The following is a 26,996-nucleotide window of genomic DNA, read 5'->3' as shown; positions in this document are numbered from 1 at the left end:
AAAGGTTATCGAGGTTAGATGGGAATGTGGAAATTCAAAGACAACAAGATCAGTCATGATCTTATTGAATGGCACAGCAAGCTTGAGAGGCCAAATGTTCTGCTCCCGTTCCTATTCCATATGTTCTTATGGTGTCTCTCCAGTGTGAATTCGCTGGTGTATTTGTAAGTGGGATGACTGAGTGAATCCCTTCCCACATATGGAGCAGGTGAATGGTCTTTCCCCAGCATCAAACCGTTGGTGTCTCAGCAGGCCAGCTGGCTGAGTGAATCCCTTCCCACACACAGAGCAGGTGAACGGTCTCTCTCCAGTGTGAATTTGCTGGTGTATCAGCAGGTCAGATGACTGAGTGAATCTCTTCCAACACTCAGAGCAGACGAACGGTCACTCCCCATTGTGAATTCGCTGGTGTGTTCGCAGGTGGGATGATTGAGTGAAACCATTCCCACATTCAGAGCAACTGAATGGTCTCTCCTCAGTGTGAATTCGCTGGTGTGTTCGCAGGTTGGCTGACAGAGTGAATCCCTTCCCACACTCGGAGCAGGTGAACGGCCTCTCCCCAGTGTGACTGCGTCGATGGATTTCCAGCTGGGATGGGTAACTGAATCCTTTCCCACAGTCCTCACATTTCCACAGTTTCTCCATGGTTCAAGTGCCCTGTGTCTCTCCAGGTTTGATGATCAGTTGAATCCTTGTCCACACATAGAACACGTATACAATTTCCCCCTGCTGTGAATGGTTTGATGTTATTTCAGGCTGCGTAACTGGTTAAAGCTCTTTCCACAGTCAGTTCACTGGAACACTCTCACTCGGGTGTGTGTGTCTCGGTGCTTTTCCACTCACACTGATGTTTGAAATCTTTTCCCACAGAAAGAACAAACATTTCTCTTTGCACATTCAAAAACGATAATATTCAGGTCCTGATGAATCGACTGACTCAGTCAGATCTTGATGTGATGTTTGCTTTGAGTTCCCCCTCTGTAAATCCTCCCCTTCCGATACCCTGCAAAAGGGGTTTACAAATGTGATCACTGTAAGAACAGGATAGAAATTCAGAGCAGACAATTCTCATTTCTATGGAACATTATTTCCTATCTTCTTCTCCCAAAGCTGCAAATCCCTGTCCCACACATTCTCCCTCCTCCCTGTGCTGAAGCCAAACAGAGTTTTGGATAATTCTTCCTGTATCTTTTAAACAAATTTGTCCAACTGAAGATAACAATATGTTTCATCATTCACTTCAGTCATTACTCATGACAAAACATTAATCTGAAACTCCCTGACCGACCACACAGAATAGCAGACGTTCACCTTGTGTCCAAAACTTACTATGTGGAGATTTAATGAGTGATTGTGAAGGTGGTTTCTCCAAACCTCCCAGGATTTCCTTCCTTCCTTCTCTCCCTCTCTAACTAAGTTAAACCTGGGATCAGTCTCATGGTCTATTCCGGTTACTGCTTCTCTTCCTGATGACTAATTAACTCCAATTAAATACTGAGAAGACTGAAGACACTGTTTTCAGTCCCTGCTCCAATCTCCATTCCCTAGATACCATCTCCATCCTTCTCCCTGGGAACAGTCTGAGATTAAACCAGTCTGTTTATAAACTCGGTGTTACATTTGATCTCGAGATCAGATTCTGACCTCATATCTGTGCCATCACAAAAATCGCCTGTTTCCACCTCTGTAACATTACCCGCCCTCACCCTGTCTCAGCGCATCTGCTGCTGAAACCCTCATCACTGCCGTTGTTACCTCCAGACTTGAACGATTATCCCAACACACTCCTGGCTGGTCTCCCACATTCTGCTCTCCGTAAATGTGAAGCCATCCAAAAGTCTGCTGTCCATGTCTTCAGTCGTAGCAAGTCCTGTTCCTCTGTCACCCTCTGCTTCCTGACCTGCCTTGGATCCCGGTCAAGCAACAGCTTGATTTTAAAATTCTCATCCTTGTTTTCAAATCCCTCCATGGCCGCGCCCCTCCCTTTCTCTGTAATTTCCTCCAGCCCCACAACCCTACGAGATATCTGCACTGCTTGAATTCTGATAGCTTGTACATTGTCCATTTTAATCGCTCCAGCATTAATGACCTTGCCTTATGTTCCCTCGTTCCCAAATTCTGAAATTCTCTCCCTACACATCTCCCTCTGTCTACCACGTTTTCCCCCTTTAAGACACTTGAGTATTGCCAAAAAAAGAGACATTCTATTGAAACCTTTTCTCTTGTACTCATCAGGACAGGCGCAAGAACATCAAATTTAAAAGATTATCAGTCGGGCTCATAATGGGGCTCACTTATGCTTGCTATAAGCTGCATGTATTCATACACAGGGAACTGTCCACTGCAGACAGAAGGTGCATGTCCAGGGATGGGGCTGTTTGTTGAATTAAACAAAAGCATGGAGGATGATAGCTCTTTGGTGAATACTCCATGGTAATGCCTTGACCAATCAGAGCTAACTGGCCAAACCAGTCAACACCCATTCCTCGTGCAGCATAAATTGTTATTTGCTGAGAAATTTGTTTTTTTTGCATCTGTCCAGAGGAGTGCAACATGAAATATCAGTAATATGTCTCCCTTTTTCAGCAATACTTAAATTCTGTACTGCTGAGTGACTGTGGGTTTATAATTCTATTGCTGCTGATCTAAAACTCCTGGTGAACACGCATTTTATGAACGTCTCCCTCGGGCTGTTGCTCATTGTCCCCGTGAGGATGGCGGCCGCGCATGCGCCCTGTAGCATATTGGCCAATCAAGATGGCGGCCGCGCATGCGCCAATCTCCACATTCCCCCTATAAAGATGGCGGCCGTTAACTCGGGCCTTTCTCCCGCAGTTCAGAGCAAACCCGTGAACGGTGGCTCCTTATTGAGGGTTTGGGGCCGACACCGTGAGTTTATGAAGCTTCCAAATTCACCCGTCAACCCTATCTCTATTCAAGGGTTTATTTTCGATTCTGCATCCGTACTCGGTCTTTGTTTAACCCGCATTTTAAATCCGCTCACTCGAGTTCACTTACCGCCTGTCTCCACGGACTGCGCATGTTCCGACTCCAAATGACTGGCATGAGCTCCGGACCAATAGGAAGAAGGGGCGGGTTTGGATGACCGAACGGGAGCGGCAGGTCCTTCAGCCAATCGGAGTGAGAGGGGCGGAGCGTTTTGGGAATGGAGCATGCGCAGTGTGGGCGGGGGACCAGGATGAAGGCGGTGAATTTTTTCCCAATTATTGATCTAGATTTTTCTTTTCCACCTATTTCCATTATTTTTAAATGTATTTCCATCCATTGTTTTATCTCTAACTTTTAGCCTATTTCAATCCCTTCACCCCACCCCCACTAGGGCTATCTGTACCTTGCTCGTCCGGCTTTCTACCCTTAATTAGCACATTCCTTAGATAATATCACCACCTTCAACACCTCTTTGCACTTTTGTCTGTGACATCTTTTGATTATCTCCACCTATCACTGGCCCTCTATCCAGCTCTACTTGTCACCCCCCCCCCCCCTCCCCTTAAACCAGCTTATATTTCACCTCTCTTCTATTTTTACTTAGTTCTGTTGAAGAGTCATTCGGACTCGAGACGTTAACTGTGTTCCTCTCAGCAGATGCTGCCAGACCTGCTGAGTTTTTCCAGGTATTTTTGTTTTTGTTGCGGTGGAATTTAAAGTCCAGCGGGTGAGAAAGGGCCGAGTGCAGGAGAGGAATGGAGCCGGAGGGTGGACTGGGAGGGTTCACATAGCCCCGGTGTAGGACTTCAAACCCGGATTAGAAACTTCCGGAGCCCAGTTTATACCGAGTGTTTGGAAACTCCTTTTACAGGGGGTTAGAAGGGGAGGATTTACACACAGCAAACTCAAACCAAGAGAAATATTTGTCGCTTTGGACTGACATGCTGAAACACATTGAATTCACACTGGTGAGAGGCTGTTCAGTTGCTCACAGTGTGGTAAGAGGTTCAGGACATCACCCCACCTGCTGGGACACCAGCACATTCTCACTGGCAAGAGACCTTTTAATTTAAGTGTGAGAAGTCCTTTAAAAGGTGTGGGGAACCTTGCGGGGAGATTTGCTAGTGCTGTTGGTGGGCTCTTAAACTAATTTGGCATGAGGGTGGGATACAGAGTGGAGGTATAGTAGGGGGTGATGTACATACAAGTATATAAGAAAAAACAAGTCAATCTAGAAGGCAGGGTGTACAAAGTCAAGTTAAGGCACAAGGCAACATGGCAAGGCTGGATGACATTTATTTTAATGTAAGGAGTGTTGTGAGTAAGGCAGATGAGTTGCAGATGCTGATTAACACATGGGGATATGATATCATTGCTATCACGGCAACATGGCTGAGGGAGGGGCAGGACTGGCAGCTCAATATTCCGAGGTATAGAATCTTCAGGTGAGACAGGAAGGGGGCGGAGGTTGTAAAAGAGATGGTGGTGTCACAATATTGATCAAGGAGTCAATTAGTGCAGTAAGGAGGGATGGTATCTTAGAAGGTTCCTTAAATCAGGCCGTATAGGTAGAACTTAAAAACAAAAAGGGGGCAATCACATTGTTGGGAGCATCCTATAGACCCCCAAACAGTCAGGGAGAGATAGAAGGGCAGATATGTAGGCAAATCACAGAAGTGTCAAAAGAATAGGGTAATAACAGTCGGGGATTTCAACTTCCCCAATATTAACTGGGATAGACAAAGTGTGAAAGACTTTGAGGGGGCTGAATTCTTCAAATGTATCCAGGAGAGATTTTTAAGCCAGCACATAAAAAGTCCTACAAGAGAGGTGCTGGACCTTCTTTTGGAGAACAAAGCTGGGCAAGTTGTAGAAGTGTCAGTGGGGGAGCAGTTCAGTGATAATGACCATAACTCAATAAGATTTTAAGTAGTTATGGAAAAGGATGAAGATGGATCGAAAATAAGGGTTTTGAATTGGGGGAAGGCCAATTTCAATATGATAAGACAGGACCTGGTCAAAGTGGACTGGGAGCAGTTACTTGTAGGAAAATCAACATCAGAGCAGTGGGAGTCATTCAAAAAGGAAATAGTGAGAGTGCAGGGCCAACATTTTCCCACAAAGGACCAACAAGTCCAGAGAAACCGGGATGTTGAGGAATTGACAGGATTAGATAAGGGGGGAAAAATGGGAAGCTTATGGTACAAACCGAGGGCTCAAAAGAGCAGGAGCCCTTGATGGGTTGAGAAAGTGCAGGGGGTTACTTAAAAAAAGAAATTAGGAAGGCGAAGAGGGGGCATGAAAAACTCAGCTGGGTGAAATAAGTTAAAATCCAAAGGCATTTTATAAGTATATTCAGGGCAAGAGGATAACCAGGGAAAGATTAGGGCCCATCAGGGACCAAAATGGCAATCTGTGAGAGGAGCTGGAAGATGTAGGTGAGGTTTGAAATGAGTACTTTGCATCTGTATTAACTATACAGAAGGACGGTGTAGGTATAGAAATCTGGGAGGGGGACTGTGATATACTTGAACAAATGAGTATTGAGAGGGAGGAGGTATTAGCGGTTTTATTGGGCCTTAAAAGTGTATTAATCCCCAGGCCCAGATGAGATGTATCCCAGGTGCTGTGGGAGTCAAGGGGGGAGATTGCAGGGGCACAGACATTAATTTTCAAATCCACTCTGGTCACAGGAGAAGTACCAGAGGACTGGAGGACAGCTAATGTGGTACCATTATTAAAGAAGAATGGTAGGGATAAACCAGGGAGCTAATAGGCCAGTGAGTCTAACATCAGTGGTAGGGAAACTTTTGGAAACATTCTGAGGGACAGAATTAATCCCCACGTGGAGAGGCAAGGATTAATCAAGGATAGTCAGCATGGCTTTGTCGGTGAGAGATCATGTCTAACAAATTTGATTGAATTTTTCGAGGAGGTGACGAGGTGTGTAGATGAGGGTAGTTCAGTTGATGTAGTCCACATGGAATTCTCTGAGGCTTTTGACAAGGTCTGGCCTGGGAGACAGGTCCAGAAGGTAAGAGCCCATGTGATCCAGGGCAATTTGGCAAATTGGATCCAGAATTAGCTCAGTGTCAGGAGGCAGAGGGTGATGGTCAAAGGTTGTTTTTGTGACTGGAAGCCTGTGTCCAGTGGCGTACTGCAGGGTTCGGTGCTGGGTCCCTTGTAGTTTTTAGTGGACATTAATGATGTAGACATGAATGTAGGAGGTATGATCAGTAAGTTCACAGGTAACACAAAAAAATCACTATTGTAGTAACTAGCGAGGAGGAAACCCTTAGACTAGAGGACAATATAGACGGGCTGGTCAGATGGGCAGGACAGTGGAAAATGGAATTTAATCCCAAAAAGTGTGAGGTGATGCATTTTCGGAAGACTAACTAGGCAAGGGAGTACATGATGAATGGTAGGACCCGAGGAAGTACAGACCCTTGGTGTACATGTCTATAGATCCTTGAACATAAGAACATAAGTACTAGGAGCAGGAGTGGGCAATTCAGCCCCTCGAGCCTGCCCCGCCATTCATTACGATCATGGCTGATCTCATTTTGGCCTCAACTCTAATTTCCCTCCCTCTCCCCATAACCTTTCAACCCATTACTAATTAAGTCCGTGTGGTGAAGGTGCTCGCACAATGCTGTTAGGTAAGGAGCTACAGTTTATTCACCCAGCGATGGGGAAGGGACATTGTTGTTGTTGATTTGGAGAAATATCAATTTGTCTTTATATCACATATTAATTGTTATATAGTTTACCAAGATATTTCACAGAAATGTTAGAAACCAAGGAGATACTCGGGCAGGTGGCCAATAATTTGGTCAAAGAGGTTGGTCTGAAGGAGTATCTTAAAGGATGCAAATGAGGTAGAGAGATGGAGAGGTTTAGGGAGGGAATTCTAGAGTCTTGGAAACTGACAGAATGGCAACCAGTGATGGAATTATTAAAATCAGTAATTCTTGAATTCGAGAAGAGCAGATATCGTGGGGGGATTGTGAGGCTGGAGGAGGTTACAGAGATAGAAATGATCACAACCATGGAGGAAAACAAGGATGAGAATGTGAAAATTTAGGTGCTGCTTAAATGAGTGCCTTCAAATCATTTGTATAGTTTGTGAATGGTTGTGGGCCAAGCACTGATCCTTGTAGTATCCCACAAATAACTGCCTGTCATCCTGAGAATGAGACATTTATTCCGACTCTCTGTTTTCTGTCTGTTCACCAATTCTCAATCTATAACAGGATAATACCCCAATCCCATGCACTTGAATTCTGTTTACTGACAGCCTGTGCTTTGTTTAGTAACCTTCTCTCTCTGTCTCTCCTACTCCTCTCTCTCTTTCGCTCTCTGTCACATTGAATTCTCCAGCCCAGCGAGTTGTGGATGCTCCATCATTGAATATATTTCCGGCTGAGTTGGAGAGATTTTTGGTCTCTCAGGGAGTTCAGGGATATGGGGAGAGGGCGGGAAAGTGGAGTTGAAGCCCAAGATCAGCCACGATCGTATTGAATGGTGGAGCAGGCTCGATGGGGTGTTAGGACTTCTCTTGTTCCTATTTCGTATGTTCTTATGGAGGCCAGAGTCTTGTGTAGGCCCAGACCGGGTGGCAGGTTCCCACCCCTGATGGACATTAGTGAACCAGTTGGATTTTTATGACAATCCAGTAGTTTTTTGTTCACTTTTTCCCAGTGCCGGCCTCACAAATTACCAGATTCATTCAGCTCAATTTCACAACCTGCCTTTGTGTTTTTATGGGTTCTCTCTCACTCCCTTTTTTCTGTTTTAAATCAATTTCACAGGGTATTAGAAGGGGAGGATTTGAAATCGGGAAACTGAAACCAAAGAACACAACAGATCTGATGGAGTCGCCTAATTTATCGTAAGCTGAATATCATCAGATTTTGAACATGGAAGGAAAAAGCACCGTTCACAGTGGGGAGAAACCGTACACGTGTTCTGTGTGTGGACGAGGCTTCAGCCAATCATCTGACCTGACGGAGCATAAATGCAGTCACAATGGAGAGAAACCATGGAAATGTGGGGACTGTGGGAAGAGATTCAAATCCCCATTGGAACTGGGAACGCATTGGTGCACTCACACTGGGGAGAGACCATTCACTTGCTCTGAGCGTGGGAAGGGATTCACTCAATTAGCCAACCTCATGGGACACCAGCGAGTTAACACAGATGAGAGACCTTTTAAATGCCCACAGTGTGAGACGTGCTTCAAAAGTTCTGTGGAACTAAAGTCCCATCAATGTTTTCACACTGATGAGAGACCGTTCAGGTGCTCTCTCTGTGGGACTGGGTTCAGACGATCATCTGAACTCATTGCACACCAGCGAGTCCACACTGGAGAGAGACCGTTCACCTGTTCCAGGTGTGGGAAGGGATTCATTCAGTCATCCAACCTGCTGCTGCACCAGAGAGTTCACACTGGAGAGAGGCCATTTACCTGCTCCGAATGTGGGAAGGGATTCAGTCAGTCATCCGACTGGCTAAGGCACCAGAGAGTTCACACTGGAGAAAGGCCATTTACCTGTTCCGAATGTGGGAAGGGATTCAGTCAGTCATCCCACTGGCTAAGACACCAGAGAGTTCACACTGGAGAGAGGCCATTTACCTGCTCCAAATGTGGGAAGGGATTCAGTCAGTCATCCGGCCTGCTGCTGCACCAGAGAGTTCACACTGGAGAGAGGCCATTTACCTGCTCCGAATGTGGGAAGGGATTCAGTCAGTTATCCCACTGGCTAAGACACCAGAGAGTTCACACTGGAGAGAGGCCATTTACCTGCTCCGAATGTGGGAAGGGATTCAGTCAGTCATCCGGCCTGCTGCTGCACCAGAGAGTTCACACTGGAGAGAGGCCATTTGCCTGCTCCGAATGTGGGAAGGGATTCAGTCAGTTATCCCACCGGATAAGACACCAGAGAGTTCACACTGGAGAGAGTCCATTTACCTGCTCCAAATGTGGGAAAGGATTCAGTCAGTCATCTAACCTGCTGCTGCACCAGAGAGTTCACACTGGAGAGAGGCCATTTACCTGCTCCGAATGTGGGAAGGGATTCAGTCGGTCATCCGACCTGCTGAGACACCAGCAAGTTCACAAGTAACTGTCGTGATGTGATTTTGCTCTTAATAACATTCAGGACTGAAGTATGTTCATTATAGTGTGTTTCTGTAGACATTAATAAACTCCAGCCCACTTAGATAAAAATCAGATAAATCAGCATTGTGTTAAACACAATGCATTGAACCTTTTTTTACTATTTTTAACACGTTAGTTACTTTTTGATAATAAACTCCAGCCCAGTTACACATTCTGTATAAAATTGAAATAAATCAGCTTTTCGATGAACAGTTGAGTCGTTTTGATATCTCTAGCACAAGTTAGTTCCTTTTGAAGGGCTCTCCCTCTGCCCTGTCTCCTCCATCCTCACCTCCAGCAACAAGTGTGAGGAGCTCATGGAGCTTCTTTGTCACTAAGATTGAGACAATCTGATCAGCTGCCTCTGCTGCTTCCCTCCCTTTCACTAGCCCACCGGGACAAACTATCTCTGAAGATCCCCCTTGTCCGAGCCTGAACTCGTGATTAAATGACAAAGGGGATGATGGTGCAAGGCAGCATTGGGTGATAATGAGACAAGGAAATAAACTAATGGGACAAGTGGATAAACAACAGACAGGCCCAGAGGAGAGATAAATGGTAAAAGAAGAACCATTACCAGACCCTACTGTCAGAAAAAATGGGAGCAGTGGTTATGATTTGAAATTGTCAAAATGAATGTTGAGTCCAGAAGGATGTAAAGTGTCCAATGAAAGATGGGCTGCTGTTCCTCGAGCTTCCATTTAGCTTCATTGGAACAGTGAAGGAGGCCGAGGTCAGAGTGGGAGTGGGTGGAGATTAAACTGGTAAATGACCAGAACCTCAGGGTCACACTTGGAGACTGAAAGGCGATGTTCCACACGGCAGTTACCCAATTGGGATTTAATCTCCTCAATGTAGAGAAAACCGTACTGTGGTCAGTGAATAGACAATACTGAATAGCAAGAAGTACCAGTAAATCACTGTGCCCCTTGGAAAGTGTTTTGGGCCCTGGAATGAGGGAAGGGAGGAGGTGGACGGGTGCTGCTGCATCTGCTGTGCTTGAATGGAAATGATTCACACTGATGTTGATAAGAACACAAGAAATAGGAGCAGGGTTGGACTAAAAGGCCCCTTGAGCCTGCTCCACCATTAAATGTTCTTCCAGCTCAACTCCATTTTCCCATCCTATCACCATATCCCTTAGTGCCCAAATATTTATGGATTTCCATCTTGAACATATCAAGATGGAGAACAACAGACTCAGTGCAACTATTAATCTGAGAAATGCACAAACAAGGTGCATGTGAATTACAAATTCACCTCTTCACTGCTTGGTAATCATGTAAAATGAGCTTTACACTGGCCCCATGCTGAAATCTAGTCATTCTCTGACAGGTATTCTTAATGGTATAATTAGCTAATTTAAAATGAAAAATACCCCCTGCTTCACTGTAAGGCTGAGAGACAACTTTGTAATTGATTCATAATGTCACAGACTGGCTCATTAGATCTGCTCATTTCATCTAATCTTATTTTCAGCTAATGGGAGAATGGCTGAAACAGGGGATGGTGAATAACAGCTCGAAACCACAGTCCCCTCTCCCACTGCCATAATGATCCTTACAACATACAGGAATTTGGGACAATGTGACTTTGATGCTCAGATTAGCTCTGCCTCCATATTATAGGAAGGAGCGAAGCACTGGGGATGGTGCAAAAAAGATTTACTGGAATGATGCCAGAATTGGAAAATATGTCAAATTCACAAAGATTTAACAGATTGAAAAGTTTTTCTCTGGAAAAGAAAGTGAGGGATGACTTGACTAAGGCCTTTAAGATAATGAAAGGGGTTGACAGAGTAGACAAGTGGAAGAGTTTTCCACTTGTAGATGGTTGAGAATAAATATACGTTAGTCATCAATAAATCTATGCACAATTCATATGCAACTTCTTCAATCAAAGATAAAAGCAGAAAATCATGGAAATACTCAGCACATCCAGGAGAATCTGTGAATTGAGAAATAGAGTTAAGTTTTCAAGTCTGCTCACTGATGCAGTGCAGTTCTGATGGAAAGTCACAACCCTGAAATTTAAATACATCTTTCACTCTCCACAGACACTGCCAGATCTGCTGAAAATTCCAATATTTTGTTTTTTTATTTCAGATTTACAGCACCACCTTTCTCTAACTGTGGTTGAGAATGTAGAGCTCATTCTCAGAAGGGTTTGAGATCCCAGTGTGAGCTGAAACTCATGTTGCAAAATCACACCATGAAATCACACCAGCTGAATGTGGAAATGGATTCACCTCGTTATTCCATTTTCTGACACAGCAGCACAGTCATACCTGTGGGAGACCATTCAGATACTTCATGTGTGCAACCCTTTGCTCACTGCCCACCTGCTAACACTCCAATTTGAGAAGGTCAAAGGATTAGATCCACAATTGCTACATTCCAGCTGACAAAACAGAGTTTCAGTAGTTAGAATATGGGAAGAAAAATCACTTGTCTGCGCCGCTGCTGAGACTCCAGTGAGTTCAGATCTAACTGTCAGGGTTTGTTCTGTTGTTAATTACACCAAGGACAGAACTATGGTGGAGGGGCCGTGCACTATGGTTGCCATATCAATATTAATAATTTTATTTATTGGCCCTATGGCGCCAATCATCATCGGATCATAAAACATAACTATCTTATCAGAAAAGGCCTTTCAATGGCGGTACGTTTACCCAGGATTCAGTGGGGGGCAGAATGTGCTCTATCCTCACGACAGGCGGTCCACGCGCAGGCGCAGTAGCTGGCAGAGACTGGTACATGCGCATTGCGTTCTCTGACTGGAGCATGCGCAGTACCATCTGTACCTGGAGCTGGTGGAAGACGCTGAGAAATGGCGAACACAGGCGAGTAAAAGGAGCCGGTGAGTGGGGGAGGGATGGAGGCGGCGGAGTGGGCGGGGAGGCTTCATGAAGACCCTGTGAAGGTCTGAAATCTTGAATAAGAAGCTACCGGTCCTGCGGTTACACCGAATGGAGAGGGGGCAACTCTGACCCGCATCTCCTCTCGGAGACAGGCCCGAGTTAACAACCGCCATCTTCACAGGGGCAATGTGCAGCAGGGCGCATGCGCGGCTATCCTGTTCCAGGTAGCAGGAGGAGAGGATATTGTGAATTTCTATCCTGGACTGACAGGGATGGATTTTGGAAACTCCTTTTACAGGGGGTTAGAAGGGGAGGGTTTATACACAGCAAACTCAAACCAAGGGAAATCTTTGTCTCTTCTCAATTTCTATCTTGGACTGAGGGTTAATGTTTTTGTAAATTTCTGATACTGGATCTTAGAAGTGGAGGGTTGACAGATGGGAAACTCAAATCAAACATCAATTCAGATCTGGCAGAGTCACTCGATTCGTGAGGACCTGAATATCATCGGCCTTTAAATCTGGAAGGTAAACAGTTGGCCTGTCTGTCTGTGGGCAAAGATTACTTGTAGGAGAAAGAATAGTTAACTGGGGAAAGCCAACTTCAATGGGTTGAGAATGGATCTGACCCAGTAAAGTGGAATCAAAGGTTGGCAGGAGAAACTGTAATTGAGGAATGGGCTGCCTTAAAGAGGAAATAGATCAGACATAGTAATGACATATTCTTATAAATGAGGAAGGTGTGACTATCATATCCACAGCTCACTAAATAAGAGAAGAGATTAAGATGAAGATGAATCAGTCTGCTAACAGAGATATCAGGTGGCTAATACAACCGAGAGACAGGCTGAAGAAAGAATATTCAGAGAGAAATTGGAAAAAGAAAGTAAGAGAAGCAAAGAGAGAGTATGAGAAGAGACTGGCAGCTAACATGGAAGGAAATCAAAACGCTTTCTCTGGCTGATACCTAGTAACAGGGCGGTAAAAGGAGACAGGGGCTGATTAGGGATTTAAAAAAAGGTGATTTACCCATTGACGCAGGGGGTATGGATGAGCTATAAATGAATATTTGGCATCTGTCTTTACCAAAGAAGGTGATGCTGCACAGGTCATGGTTAAAGAGGAGGTAGTTCAAACACTTGTGGTGTTTAATATCGATAAGGAGAAGGTATTATATAGGCTGTCTGATAAAGTTGACAAGGCACCAGGATTGGATGAGATATATCCAAGGATACTGAGGGAATTCAGAGTGGAAATTGTGGAGGCACTGACCATATTATTCCAATCTTCTTCAGACCCATGAGTGGTGACAGAGGACAGGAGAATTGAAAATCATACACCTTTGTTCAAAAAGGGTGTAATGATCAGCCCAGCAACTACCAGACCAGTCAGTTTAACCTTGGGGGTGATAATTCTGGACAAAATTAATACTCACTTAAGCAAATGTGGGCTCATTCAGGAAAGCCAGCGCAAGTTTGTTAAGGAAAAATCATGTTAAACTAACTTGCTTAAGGTTTTTCAAGAGTTAACAGTGTGGTTGATGAGGGTAATGCTGTTAGTGTGGTGTACATGGTCTTCCAAATGGCATTAGGTAAAGTGCCACATAACAGACTTGTGAGCAAAGTTATAGCTCATAGAACAAAATGGGCAGCAGCAACATGGGTACAAAATTGACTGAGTGACAGGAAACAGACGGTAATGATTTTTCAGAATGGAGGAAGGTTGAAAGTGGATTTCCCCAGGAGTCAGTGTTAGGACTCCTGCTCCTATGACCTAGACCTTGGTGGTCAGGCACAATTTTGGAATTTATGGGCACAGACTGTGTAGAAGGTCCTTTCTCTGGTGGACCTTAGTGAACCAGTTGAATTTTTGTGACAATCCAGCATCTTTCGTGGTCACTTTTTCCTATTGCCGGCCCCACAAATTCCCAGATTCATTCAGCTCAGTTTCACAACCTGTTTTAGTGGGTTCTCTCTCATTCCCTCTTTCTGTTTTTAATCAATTCCACAGGATATTAGAAGGAGAGTATTTGCAGTCAGGAAACTGAAACCAAACATCACATCAGGATCTGATGGAGTTGCACAGTTTATCGTAGCCTGAATATCATTGGATTTTGAACATGGAAGGAAAAAGCACCGTTCACAGTGGGGAGAAACCGTACACGTGTTGTATGTGTGGACAAGGCTTCAGCCAATCATCTAATCTGGCAGGACATAAATGTAGTCCCAACAGGGAGAAACCGTGGAAATGTGGGGACTGTGGGAAGGGATTCAATTACATGGAAAGACATTGGTGCAGTCAAACAGCAGAGAGACCGTTCATCTGCTCAGAGTGTGGGAAGGGATTCACTCGTTCATCCTACCTACTGAAACACCAGCGAGTTCACACTGACGAGAGATCTTTTAAATGCTTGGACTGGGGGAAGTGCTATAAAAGTTCCTGGGAACTGATGTCCCATCAACGTGTTCACACTGACGAGAGACTGTTCAGCTGCTCTTACTGTGGGACTGGGTTCAGGCGATCATCTCTTCTGACTGTGCACCAACGAATTCACACTGGGGAGAAGCCATTTATCTGTTCCAAGTGTGGGAAGGGATTCACTCAGTCATCCAACCTGCTGAGACACCAGCATGGTCACACTGGAGAGAGGCATTTCACCTGTTCAGAATGTGGGAAGGGATTCACTGATTCATCCCATCTGTTGATGCACCAGCGGGTTCACAGTGAGGAGAGACCTTTTCAATGTCCAGATTGTGGGAAGTGCTATAAAAGTTCCGGGGACCTGATGTCCCATCAACGTGTTCACACTGACGAGAGACCGTTCAGATGCTCTCACTGTGGGACTGGGTTCAGGCGATCAGCTAATCTTATTTCACACCAGCGAGTTCACACTGGGGAGAGACCTTTCACCTGCTCCGAGTATGGGATGGGATTTACTCAGTCATCCAACCTCCTGAGACACCAGCAAGTTCACGAGTAACTACAGTGATTGAGTTTTGCAACTGAACCATGTTTCACTGGGGTCTGTTTCTGCTGATGTTAGTAAACTCCAGCCCAGTTATAGGTGTTAACGTTCTGGATAAAAATAAAATCATTAAGCTTTTTATTAAATAGATGATGTTGAATCTTTTTACTATCCCTAAGACATTAGTTCCTTTCGAAGGGCTCTCCCTCTCCCCTGTCTCCTCCATATTCACCTCCAGCAACAAGTATGAGGAGCTCATGGAGCTTCTTTGTCACTAAGATTGAGACAATCCGATCAGCTGCCTCTGCTGCTTTCTTCCCTTCCACCAGCCCATTGGGACAAAGTTTCTCTAAAGATCCCTCATGTCCGATTTCTGAACCCACATCTTTCTCTAGTTTCTCTCCCATCTCCCCTTCCTGCCCTCTCAGAGCTCACTTTGCCCGTGAGACCCACCTCCTGCTCCATCGACCCTATTCCCGCTAAACTGCTGATCACCCATTTTCCCCATGTTCACTGATATTAATGGTTCTCTCTCTCCTGGTACTGCCCATCTCTCCTTCAAATCTGCCATCATCACCTGTCCTCAATAAACCCAACACTTGACCCCACGATCCTATTAAACTCCCGCTCCAGCTCCAACCTCCTTTCGCTCTCCAAAGTCCTGATCACCTCCCAAATCCATGTCCACATTTCCCAGAACTCCATGTTTAAATCCCTCCAATAAGATCTCTGTCCCTGTCACGGTATCGAAACAGCTCTTCCCAAAGTCACCAATGACACCCGATGTGAATGTGACAAAGGAAAACTCCCTCATTGTCCTTCTCGGCCTGTCTGCAGCCTCTAACAACGTGGACCAAACCGTCCTCCTCCAATGCCTCTGCACTGGTGGCCAGCTGGGTGGGACATGATGAAACAATGTACAAACAATTCAAGGGCTGACTGACTTCAAGAAATAACCGGGCAGACAGGGAATGTCACCGTTACAACAAGGAGAGTCCGTGGTTTCAGTGAATGAACCGACAGAAGGTGTTGTGGATTATCTAAGACATTCGACATGAGTCAGCTGTGTGATGGAAAAGCAACATTAATGACAAATATGGGGATACAGGAGAGCCCCAAAGACATCTTATCGATAGAAGTTTCTCCCATACATTTGGAGTATTTTGTAGACATTACAGCATTGATTATGATTACAGAATGAACCGTGTGCCTTTGTTTATAATTTCGATCCTGTACGTTCATGCCTATGTAGAAATGGTCTGCACCCATACCTGGTTCCTCTGTTATTCCCCTCCCACCCCACACCACAAGTGCACTCCCTCTGACCTTCTCGACTTTCTAGCTCTTTCTCACTGTCTCCCTTTCCATCAAAAATCAGCAAATTGTTAAAAAAATGAATGTAAAAATAATGTCTAACCTTGTAATCCCGACATTAGCAAGAAGTCCCCTTATGTCCCCTTATAAAGATCTGTCCATTCGAACATACCCTAATCCTTCTGTTAGTCCTAAATTAATTATGTCAGACAGGCTAAGCAGAATTAATAACTTGAAGCATCTATGTGTTAATGACGCATTCCCCCCTTTCAAGGTTTAGGACAGGTTAGGAAGAAGGTTCATATTGTCATCATTCAGAACAACCCAGATTACAAAGGAACAACTGATCTCAAAGACAACCTCTTGTAGTGTGTGTGGAGGTGGTGTGCTGACTCAGGTTTAAATGAGTTAAATGATATATGTTTTCTATGTTAGACAATCACATTAAAATCTGGAACTCAGATGGGGATATGGATTTGTGTTAGGTGGGAAGATCGGGATCAGTGTATTACTCCAGGGAGCCTAATGATCAGAGGGACAGTATTTCAGAACTGATTCCTGTGATAGCAGCAATCCCATTGCTGTCTGTGAAAAAGACCGATGGAAATATTTAAAGTGGAAACCATAGGCGTGTTGGAGGATGATGTACACAAGGAATTTGTGAACTATCTGAGGATAATGGTGAGGGGAAAGGAATGGATCTGGAAAGCAGCAGACACTTCATGTTGCTCCAGGAGAAGTGGGGCCTGGTTGTGTAGGTGTCAGGTGTTACACAGCACACAGTCAGCCTGTGGTTTCACCCTGGATGAAGGATCTCCGAATCGTACCATTCACATCACTGGATGGGATTCTCAGGAGCCATGTTGTCTGCTTGGAGAGGAAGGTTTGTGTTAGAGCTAATGAGAAGCAGCACAGACAACCACACACACAGACCCACACTCATTCTGTCTGTCTTACACACTCAGACAACCTCTCCACACCCATACACTTTTACACACACTTCCACACTCAGGGATACACCCGCACTCATACAAACAGACACATGAGGACACATCCTGTCCTATCAGGTGGACAACACCGACCAAAGTGACTAATACTGGGGATAAAGTATTGGTGCCTATGGAGAACACTGATTTTGGCACATTCAAGTCAACATCACCCTCCATAGCCTGTGAGCGGTTTTGAACATCCAATCTCACCCCTTTCTCTGAACATTAAATCTCCAACGAACGACATCTGGGACAGAGGCTGCAACACAATTAGAACAATGAGCTGTCTATTGCCAGCTTTGGTGACAGTGGGAGATAGTGTAAATTTCAGAACAACATCCTGGATAATTACAGCCTCTAATTTCCTCTTGGAATGACTTAAAATGTCAATTCCTCTCATGTTGATGGTCTGTTTGATGAGAGAATTCTGAGACAGATCACATGGAGAAAGAATATAATGTTGTTTTGACTCTGTATCCAATATTCCCCTGAGTTTGTTCATTGCTGCCCCAATGTCCTGAGACATGTTCCTTTGTTCAAAAATAACTATTTTGTGTTAGCAATATTAAAAAAGACTCAATACACCATGTGTTTAACACAAATCTGATTGTTATCCAGAATATAAACCCCTATAACTGGGCTGGAGTTTATTACCATCAGCAGAAACAGACCCCAATGAACATGTTCCGACCTGGATGTGATTCACAGCAAAATCCAATCACTTGTTAGTTGTGAACTTGCTGGTGTCTCAGCAGGTTAGCGGCTGAATGAATCCCTTCCCACACTCGGAGCAGCTGAACGGCCTCTCTCCAGTGTGAATTCATTGGTGTACAGTGAGTTGAGATGACCATCTGAATCCAGTCCCACAGTGAGAGCACCTGAACGGTCTCTCGTCAGTGTGAACACGTTGATGGGACATCAGTTCACTGGAATTTTAAAGCACTTCTCTGTCCACTTTAAAGTCCACTCGGCAGTGTGAATTTGTTGATGTGTCTGTAGGTGGGATGACTGAGTAAATCTCTTCCCACACTCAGAGCAGCTGAACAACTTCTCCCCAGTGTGAACTTGCTGGTGTCTCACAAGGTTGTTTGAAGGGGTGAATCTTTTCCCACACTCGGAGCAGCTGAATGGCCTCCCCTCAGTGTGAGTTTGTTCGTGTCTCAGCAGGGTGGATAACTGAGTGAATCCCTTCCCACACTCCGTACAGGTGAATGGCCTCTCCCCAGTGTGAGTGTTCTGGTGTATGGTGAGTTCTGATAAATATATGCTTTCTTTACCACCTGATCCACCTGTCCTGCCACCTTCAGGGACCTGTGGACATGGACTCCGAGGTCTCTCACTTCCTCTACCCCTCCCAATATTCTCCTGTTTATTGTGTATTCTCCAGCTTTGCTTGCCCTCCCCAAATGCATTAGCATGAATTATCTTTCTCTTTTACAGCTGATTTAAAGTTGCAGATTTTGCTCCAAAGGTTAAATTGGGATTGATATTCAAAGTTAGCTATTTAACTGCAGCAACAACTTCAGTTGGGAGCCAGTGAATTAAGAGGAAAGATCCCAGACAGCGGATTAAGAGGTAAGATCCCAGACAGCGGTTCTTCAAGGTACACTGCAGGCCCGACAGCTCAATCAGCTCCACTCTCAGCTCAGGAGAGCTCAACAACTCCACATCTTGTCCACAGGGGAGTTCTCCTGGTGCATTGGGACCAACATTCGTGCTTTAACTAACACCCCATCAAAAAAAAACTGGATTAATCAGTTAGTCTGATTGCTGTTTGTGGAATCTTGCTGTGCACAAACTGGCTGTCATGAAACAGGAACAACTTATATAAAACATCCCAAGGTGCTTCAGAGGATTTTCATAAAGAAAAAACTGACAAGTCACATAGGGAGATATTAGGGCCAATGGACAAAGCCGTGATTGAAGAGGTAAATTTTAACCAACATCTTTAATCAGGAGAGAGAGGTGGAGGGGTGGAGAAGTTGAGGGAGAGAATTTCAAAGCTTCACACCTAGGCACGGCCATCAATGGTGGAGTAATTAAAGTCAGAGATGCCAAAGAGGCCAGGAGGATGAGTGCTGAAATCTAGGAGGGTTGTAGTACTGGAGATTAGAGAGATAGAGAGGGATGAGGCCATGGAGGGATTTGAAACAAGTATGCAATTTTAAAATGGCGACATTGCTTGACCAGGAGCCAATGTGGGTCAATGAGCACAGGGGTAATGGGTGAATGGGATTTGAGGTGAGAATGCACAGGCACAGAGTTTTTGATGATCTCATGATACGTGTGGGACGGGGTGAATGTGAGGGGCTGGCCAGGAATGTATTGGAATCATCAAGTCTAAAGGTAACACAGACATGGATGAGGGTTTGAGCAGCAGATGAGCTGGGGGTGGGGTGGAGACAGGCGGCGTTATGGAGATTGAAATATCTGGTCTTAGTGATGGTGTGGATATGTGGTCAGAAACTCACCTTGGAGTCAAATATGAGACTAAGATTGTGAACAGTGTTGTTCAGCCTCAGACAGTTCCCGGAGAGAGGGATGGACTCGTTAGGGAATGGGATTTGTAGTGGTGACCGAAGACAATAGCTTTGGTCTTCCCAATTTTTAATTGGAGGAAATTTCTGCTCATCCAGTACTGGATGTGGGATAAGCAGTTTGATAATTTAGTAACAGTGGAGGAATGGAGAGGGATGATGGTGAGGTAGAGCTGGGTGTTGTCAGTGTACATGTGAAAACTAACACGGTGCTTTTGGATGATGTCACCGAGTGGCAGCATGTAGATGAGAAATAGGAGGGGCCAAGTATAGATCCTTGGGGGGCACCAAGTACAAGGACTTTGGAGAGGAAAGGGAGGTTGGAGATGGGGCAGTAGTTTGTGAAGACAATGGTGGATCAGAGATTGTTTTTTTAGGATGGGTGATGACGATGCATTGAAAGGTGAAGAGCACAGTCCCAGGAGAGAGAGAGAACCATTCACAGTATCAGCTACATGGAGAAATTAGATGATCAGCAGTTTAGTGGGAATAGGATCGATGGGGCAGGAGCTGGGTCTCATGCACAAGATGAGCGCTGAGAGGGCATGAGGGGAGATGAGAGAGAAACTAGAGGAAGATGCGAGTTCAGGGTTCAGACAAGGGGGATCTTTACAGACAGTTTGTCCCGGTGGGTTAGTGGAAGGGAGGGAAGCAGCAGAGGCATCTGATCGGATTGTCTCAATCTTAGTGGCAAAGAAGCTCCATGAGCTCCTCACACTTGTTGTTGGAGGTGAAGGTGGAGGAGGCAGGGGAGAGGGAGGGTCCTTCAAAATGAACTAACTTGTGTTAGAGCCACTAAAAAGACTCAACTCACTGTATTTCATACAAAGCTGATTTATTTGACTTTATCATATGATATACTTTTTTAATATTTACACCTGTAACTGGGCTGAAATTTACTAACATCAGCAGAAACAGACCCCAATGTACATGGTTCAGTCCTGGATGTGACTAACAGCAAAATCCAATCAATGTTATGAGTTACTTGTGAACTTGCTGATGTCTCAGCAGGCTGGATGACCGAGTGAATCCCTTCACGCACTTGGAGCAGGTGAACAGTCTCTTCCCAGTGTGAGTTCGCTGGTGTACAGTGAGTTGAGATGATTCCCTGAACCCAGTCCCACAGTAAGAGCACCTGAATGGTCTCTCGTCAGTGTGAACACGTTGATGGGACATCAGGTTCCCAGAACTCTTGTAGCATTTCCCGCAGTCTGGGCATTTAAAAGGTCTCTCGTCAATGTGAACTCGCTGGTGTGTCAGCAGGTGGGATGATTGAATGAATCCCACCCCACACTGGGAGCAGGTGAATGGTCTCTCCCCTGTGTGAAGTTGCTGGTGTTGATGCAGCCCTGATGATCGGGTGAACTCCTTCCCACACTGGGAGCAGGTGAATGGTCTCTCCCCTGTGTGAAGTTGCTGGTGTTGATGCAGCCCTGATGATCGGGTGAACTCCTTCCCACACTGGAAGCAGGTGAACAGTCTCTCCCCTGTGTGAACTCGCTGGTGTTGTACCAGCCCTGATGATCGCGTAAATCCACTCCCACACTCGGTGCAGGTGAATGGTCGCTCCCCAGTGTGAACTCGCTGGTGTGTCAGCAGGCTGGACGATCGAGTAAATCCCTTCCCACATACGAAGCAGATGAACGGTGTCTCCCCACTGTGAACGGTGCTTTGTCCGTCCATGTTCAATAGGGCGACTCCGTCAGATCCTGATGTGATGTTTGGTTTCAGTTTCCCGACTGTAAATTCTCTCCTTCTAATACCCTGTGAAATTGATTTAAAACAGAAAAAAGGGAGTGAGAGAGAACCCACAAAAACACAAAGGCAGGTTGTGAAATTGAGCTGAATGAATCTGGGAATTTGTGGGGCCGGCACGAGGAAAAAGTGACCATGAAAACTGCTGGATTGTCATAAAAACCCAACTGGTTCACTGATGTCCTTCGGGGAAGGGAACCTGCCACCCAGTCTGGGCCTACACAAGACTCTGGTCTCTTTAGGAGTATAAGTAGTGATCAAGAGAAGTCCTAACACCCTGTTGAGCCTGCTCCACCATTCAATACGATCGTGGCTGATCTTGGGCTTCAACTGCACTTTTCCACCCACACCCCATATCCTTCGACTCCACGAGAGAGCAAAAATCTCCCCATCTCAGCCTGAAATATATTCAATGATGGAGCATCCACAACTCGCTGGGCTGGAGAATTCTATGCGACAGAGAGAGAAAGAGAGAGAAGGAGAGTGGGAGAGGCAGAGAGAGAAGGGGAGTGGGAGAGGCAGGGAGAGAAGGGGAGTGGGAGAGGCAGAGAGAGAAGGGGAGTGGGAGAGGCAGGGAGAGAATGGGAGTGGGAGAGGCAGGTACAGAAGGGGAGTGGGAGAGGCAGAGAGAGAAGGGGAGTGGGAGAGGCAGAGAGAGAAGGGGAGTGGGAGAGGCAGAGAGAGAAGGGAAGTGGGAGAGGCAGGGAGAGAAGGGGAGTGGGAGAGACAGAGAGAGAAGGGCAGTGGGAGAGGCAGAGAGAGAAGGGGAGTGGGAGAGGTAGGGAGAGAAGGGGAGTTGGAGAGGCAGGGAGAGAAGGGGAGTTGGAGAGGCAGGGAGAGAAGGGGAGTGGGAGAGGTAGGGAGAGAAGGGGAGTTGGAGAGGCAGGGAGAGAAGGGGAGTGGGAGAGGTAGGGAGAGAAGGGGAGTTGGAGAGGCAGGGAGAAAAGGGGAGTGGGAGAGGCAGAGAGAGAAGGGGAGTGGGAGAGGTAGTGGATGAGGAGAGGTTCGTTATAGATCTACAACTAAACCAGAACTTTGACAAAACTTCCCAAACCCTCAACCTCCACCACCTAGAAGGACCAGGGTAACAGGTGTCTGTGAACACCATCACCTCCAAGTTCCCCTCCAAGTCACACACCATCCTGGCTTGTCTGACATCCAGTACTGGATGTACAGAAATTTCCTCCATTTAAATATTGAGAAGATTGAAGCCATTGTCTTCAGTCCCCACTACAAACTCCACTCCCTATCCACCGACTCCATCCCTCTCCTGACAACTGTCTGAGGCTGAACCAGGCTGTTCACAACCATGGTGAAATATTTCACCCCAAGGTGAGCTTCCAACCACAGATCCACATCATCACCAAGACCGCCTATTTCCACCTCAGTAACATCGCCCGACTCCACCCCAGTCTCAGCTCATCTGCTGCTGAAACTCTCATCCATTCCTTTGTTACCTCGAGACTTAACTATCCTAACACACTCCCGGCCGGCCTCCCACATTCAATCTCCCTGTAATCTTGAGGTGATCCAAAACTGTGCTGCCCGTGTGCTTACTCACACCAAGTCTTGTTCACCCATCACCCCTGTGCACATTGACCTGCAAAGGCTCCAGGATAAGAAGCAAAATTTTTAATTTCTCATCCGTATTTTCAAATCCCTCCAGGGTCTCACCCTCCCTATCTCTGTAATCCAGCCTCACAACCCTCTGAGGTATCTCAGCTCCTCTAATTCCAGCCTCCTGAGAATTCCTGATTTTAATCGCTCCACCATTGGTGACCATTCTTTCATTTGCCTTGGCCACAAGCTCTGGAATTTCCTCCCTAAACTTCTCCACTTCTCTTTCTCCCCTTTAAGATGCTCCTTAAAACCGACCCATTTGACCAAGCTTTTGGTCACCTGCCCTAATATCTCCTTATGTTGCTCAGTGTTAAACATTGCTTTGCAACATTTCTGTGAAATACCTTGGAATATTGTCTTACATTGAAAGTGCGATATAAATACAAATTATTGTTGTTGATTTGGATGTATATCAATGTTCCTTCATCATCACAGGGTGAATAACCTGTAACTCCTTACCTAACATCATTGTGGGAGCACCTTCACCACATGGACTGCAGCGGTTCAAGAAGGTCAAACATCATCTTCTCCACAGGCAACTGGGGATTGGCAATATTTGCTGGTATCTGTGGAGAGAGAAACAGAGCTAACATTTCAGGCCATGCAGAATGAATACAGAGAATAAAAATTATACAGAATTTGATGGTCAACAGAAGCTCAGAAGTGGAAGAGAAATGGATTATAGTGCGAGAAAAACAATTCTTGACTATGAAAGATGGGAAGGTAAAGCTGGGAAGACAGCAGCACATGGTCAGGTTTGGGGAGCGATGGAAACTTCCTTTAGACACTGTCGGCAGAAGTAACAGTAAAATCCTAAATGGAGCTAAAATACGCCCATAACTAGAGACAGAGGAAGTTAGACAATGGCAGAGAAGTGATCGGGGGGCAGAGGTGAAACGGAGGAATGGATGAACATGGATTTAGATCCACAGTAAAGAAGTCACACCAGCCCCTGAGGCATGAAACCTCTTACAGATAACAGAGCACTGCACTAAAGTCTAGATTGTAGATAAATGGTCAAAAACATTCAGCTCTGAAATAAATTCAGAGTTTGCAATGTTGAACACTTCTGTTGGAGCCTGCAGCTGGAAAGATATCAGCAGCACTGGAGTCAGATAAAAATCTCCCAGTTGAGGAAATACCCGGGGAGCGGGTTGACGTCACTGTGTAATTGTCGATGTGTGATGATGTCATGCACACGGGCACAGAACATCTGGGTCTGTGCAAACCAGTGATCACCACACATTATGAAGGATGTGAGGGTCCTTGAGAGGGTACAGAGGAGATTTACCAGAATGGGTCGAGGGATGTTGTAAGATTACTTTGGAGAAACTGGGGTTGTTCTCCTTGGAGAAAAGTAGATTGAGGGGAGATTTGAGAGAGGTGTACAAGATTATGATAGGTTTAGATAGGGTAGTTAAAGAAAGGCTGTTCACAGTATCTGATCATAAAAGGATTACATGAATACAGATTTAAGGGATTACAAATTTAAGATTTGGGGCAAGATCTACAGGGAGCATATGAGGAAAAAATTTTACACAGCGAGTGGCAATGACCTGGAACTCAATGCTTACAATTCGAGGCCGATAATATCAAGTTCCGATGAATCAAGTCATTCTGTCAAATCTTAATGTGAAGTTTCGTTTCCGTTTCCAATCCGCAAATCCTTCCCATTTAATATCTAAGGATGTTGCCTGGGATGGAACATTTAAGTTGTGAAGAGAGGTTGGATAGTCTTGGGTTGTTTTCGCTGGAGCAGAGAAGACTGAGGGGCAACCTGATTGAGGTGTATAAGATTATGAAGGGCATGCCAGGGTGGATAGGGAGCAGCTGTTCCCCTTATTTGAAGGGTCTGTCACAAGGGGACATAAGTTCAAAGTGAGGGGCAGGAGGTTTAGGGGGAATGTGAGAAAAAACTTTTTTACCCAGAGGGTGGTGACGGTCTGGAATTCACTGCCTGGGAGGGTGGTGACGGTCTGGAATTCAATGCCTGGGAGCGTGGTGGAGACGGGTTGTCTCACATCCATTAAAAAGTACCTGGATGAACAGTTGGCACGTCATAACATTCAAGGCTATGGGCCAAGTACTGGAAAATGGGATTAGGGAGGTAGGTCAGGTGTTTCTCACGTGTCGGTGCAGACTCGATGGGCCGAAGGGCCTCTTCAGCAATGTGTGATTCTGTGAAAAAGGAGTTTACAAACAATCCATCACTGTCAATCCAGGACATAAATTAAGAGACAAATATTTCTCTTGGTCTAAGTTTGCTGTGTGTAAATTCTCCCCTTCTAACCTCCTGTAAAAGGAGTTTCCAAAATCCATCCCTGTCAGTCCAGGATAGAAATGCACAACATTCTCTCCTCCTGCTACCTGGATCAGGATGACCGCGCATGCGCCCTGCTGCACATTGCACCCCCCCTCTCCCTATAAAGATGGCGGCCGTTCACCCGGGCCTGGCAAAAGAGAAAAAAACAGACTTTTTCGGTCCGTTCCCTGCAACCGCAAACCCCGTACCTTGTTATTTGGGGTCTTCAACCTGCACTGTGTCTTTATGAAGCCTCCCTGCCCACTCCGCTGGCTCCATTCCTCCTCACACACCCACTAACTCTGTTAGTTTGCTCCACTCCACATTCCCTCTCCCGCTCTGAGCAGCTTCAGTCTCAGACCAGCACTGCGCACGCTCCAAGCACATACAACAATGCGCATGTGCAAGGAACTTTTCTCGTGAGAATAGGGCACATTCTGTCCCGCAGCGAATGCTGGGTGGTCGCTCCGCCATTGAAGGGCGAAAATGTCGGATAGAAACCTCTGTCATGTAATCAGATACGATGGGTGCCATTGGGGAAAGGCATCAAATTGTTGAATCAATTGATACAGCTACCAAATTACTCTGGGCTCCACCATAATTCTCTCCTGGGTGTAATGAACAGCAGAACAACCCCCTAGAGTTAGATCTGAACTCGGCGGAAGCTCAGAAGATGGGGTGAGTTGGTGGCTTTTAAACCATCTTTTGCCACTAACAATCCTCTGATTGTGGATCAAATCCTTTGAACCTTTAAAGATGGAGTGTTAACATGTGGGCAAACTGAATAAAGCCCTTTGCTCACGTGAAGTATCTGAATGGCCTCTCACCGGTGTCATGAAGCTGCTAATGTACATAATATTTTGGAAAATACTTTTCTTTTAAAATAGAGGCTTAGTCTGTGGGTGAGTCTTATTTGGATTAAGGCCAGCTAGCCTGGGTGCTTTGATGTGTGCTAGTTTTGAGATATCAGAGAAATAATGTGCATTTGCATTTTTTAATAGAGCATTCAAGAAGGAGAGTGAAAACGGATACCTACTAGCAGCTACCTAGCAATATATTTATATTTTTAATAAAATTGGTATTATGAAAGGGCTTTCATTTTTAAAAGGTGGTGTTCAAAGAGACTGGTGGGAAAATGAGAATTAGCATTCAATCAGTGATAGTAGGTATAACAAGATAACCATTTTGGGTGTGCAGAACAGAGGCAATGTCAGATCAAAAGGCAGCTGCAAGCCTCCAGTTGACTCCACAAGGAACAAATGAAAAGAACTTCATTTTGAATTTGTACGGCGAAAATGCTTTGCCTGGTGTCTGGCTAAGTCTAAGGGTTCCTGTTGCCTTAGTGGGGATTAGTTTGGGAATTTGTTAAAAGTTCTGAGAGTAATAATTTGTAGCCATGTGTATATATATTTTAATCTGTGTAAATTAATAAAATGTTTCATTTTGTTTAATGTAAAACTTCGAGAGCTGGTGGTCTGATTCCTGAATTTAGGGTCGCATCTCAAACATAGCACTTAAAATTATAGGTTGTGACAGTTGTTTA

At 45.4% G+C, this 26,996-nt stretch overlaps 2 protein-coding genes and 1 long non-coding RNA gene across 3 annotated transcripts; 1 reads left to right on the top strand and 2 right to left on the bottom strand.

Moving 5' to 3' along the window:
* The first annotated feature begins 2,801 nt into the window (after positions 1-2,801).
* Positions 2,802-16,619, top strand: LOC144673960 (uncharacterized). The gene is made up of 4 exons (XM_078535547.1): positions 2,802-2,873; positions 8,178-9,073; positions 14,270-14,808; positions 16,525-16,619. The coding sequence occupies exons 1-4, from the start codon at positions 2,802-2,804 to the stop codon at positions 16,617-16,619; spliced, it is 1,602 nt and encodes a 533-aa protein (XP_078391673.1).
* A 139-nt stretch (positions 16,620-16,758) lies between these two features.
* LOC144673959 (uncharacterized) lies at positions 16,759-21,414 on the bottom strand (the record flags this gene model as incomplete). The annotated part of the gene is made up of 3 exons (XM_078535546.1): positions 16,759-16,772; positions 18,268-18,475; positions 20,770-21,414. Coding segments are annotated over 3 exons (867 nt in total), but the record flags the coding sequence as incomplete, so codon positions are not given.
* A 5-nt stretch (positions 21,415-21,419) lies between these two features.
* LOC144673956 (uncharacterized) lies at positions 21,420-25,774 on the bottom strand. Its single transcript, XR_013574451.1, has 3 exons — positions 25,663-25,774; positions 23,611-23,717; positions 21,420-21,540 (listed from the first exon to the last, which is right to left on the bottom strand). It is a non-coding gene; the product is annotated as an uncharacterized LOC144673956 (long non-coding RNA).
* Positions 25,775-26,996: the final 1,222 nt, after the last annotated feature.

The sequence above is a fragment of the Cetorhinus maximus genome, unplaced genomic scaffold, assembly GCF_964194155.1.
Source record: "Cetorhinus maximus unplaced genomic scaffold, sCetMax3.hap1.1 HAP1_SCAFFOLD_522, whole genome shotgun sequence".
NCBI classification, from domain to species: Eukaryota; Metazoa; Chordata; class Chondrichthyes; order Lamniformes; family Cetorhinidae; genus Cetorhinus; species Cetorhinus maximus.
The sequence above is the reverse complement of the archived record's forward strand: the minus strand, read 5'-3'. Positions and strand labels throughout refer to the sequence as shown.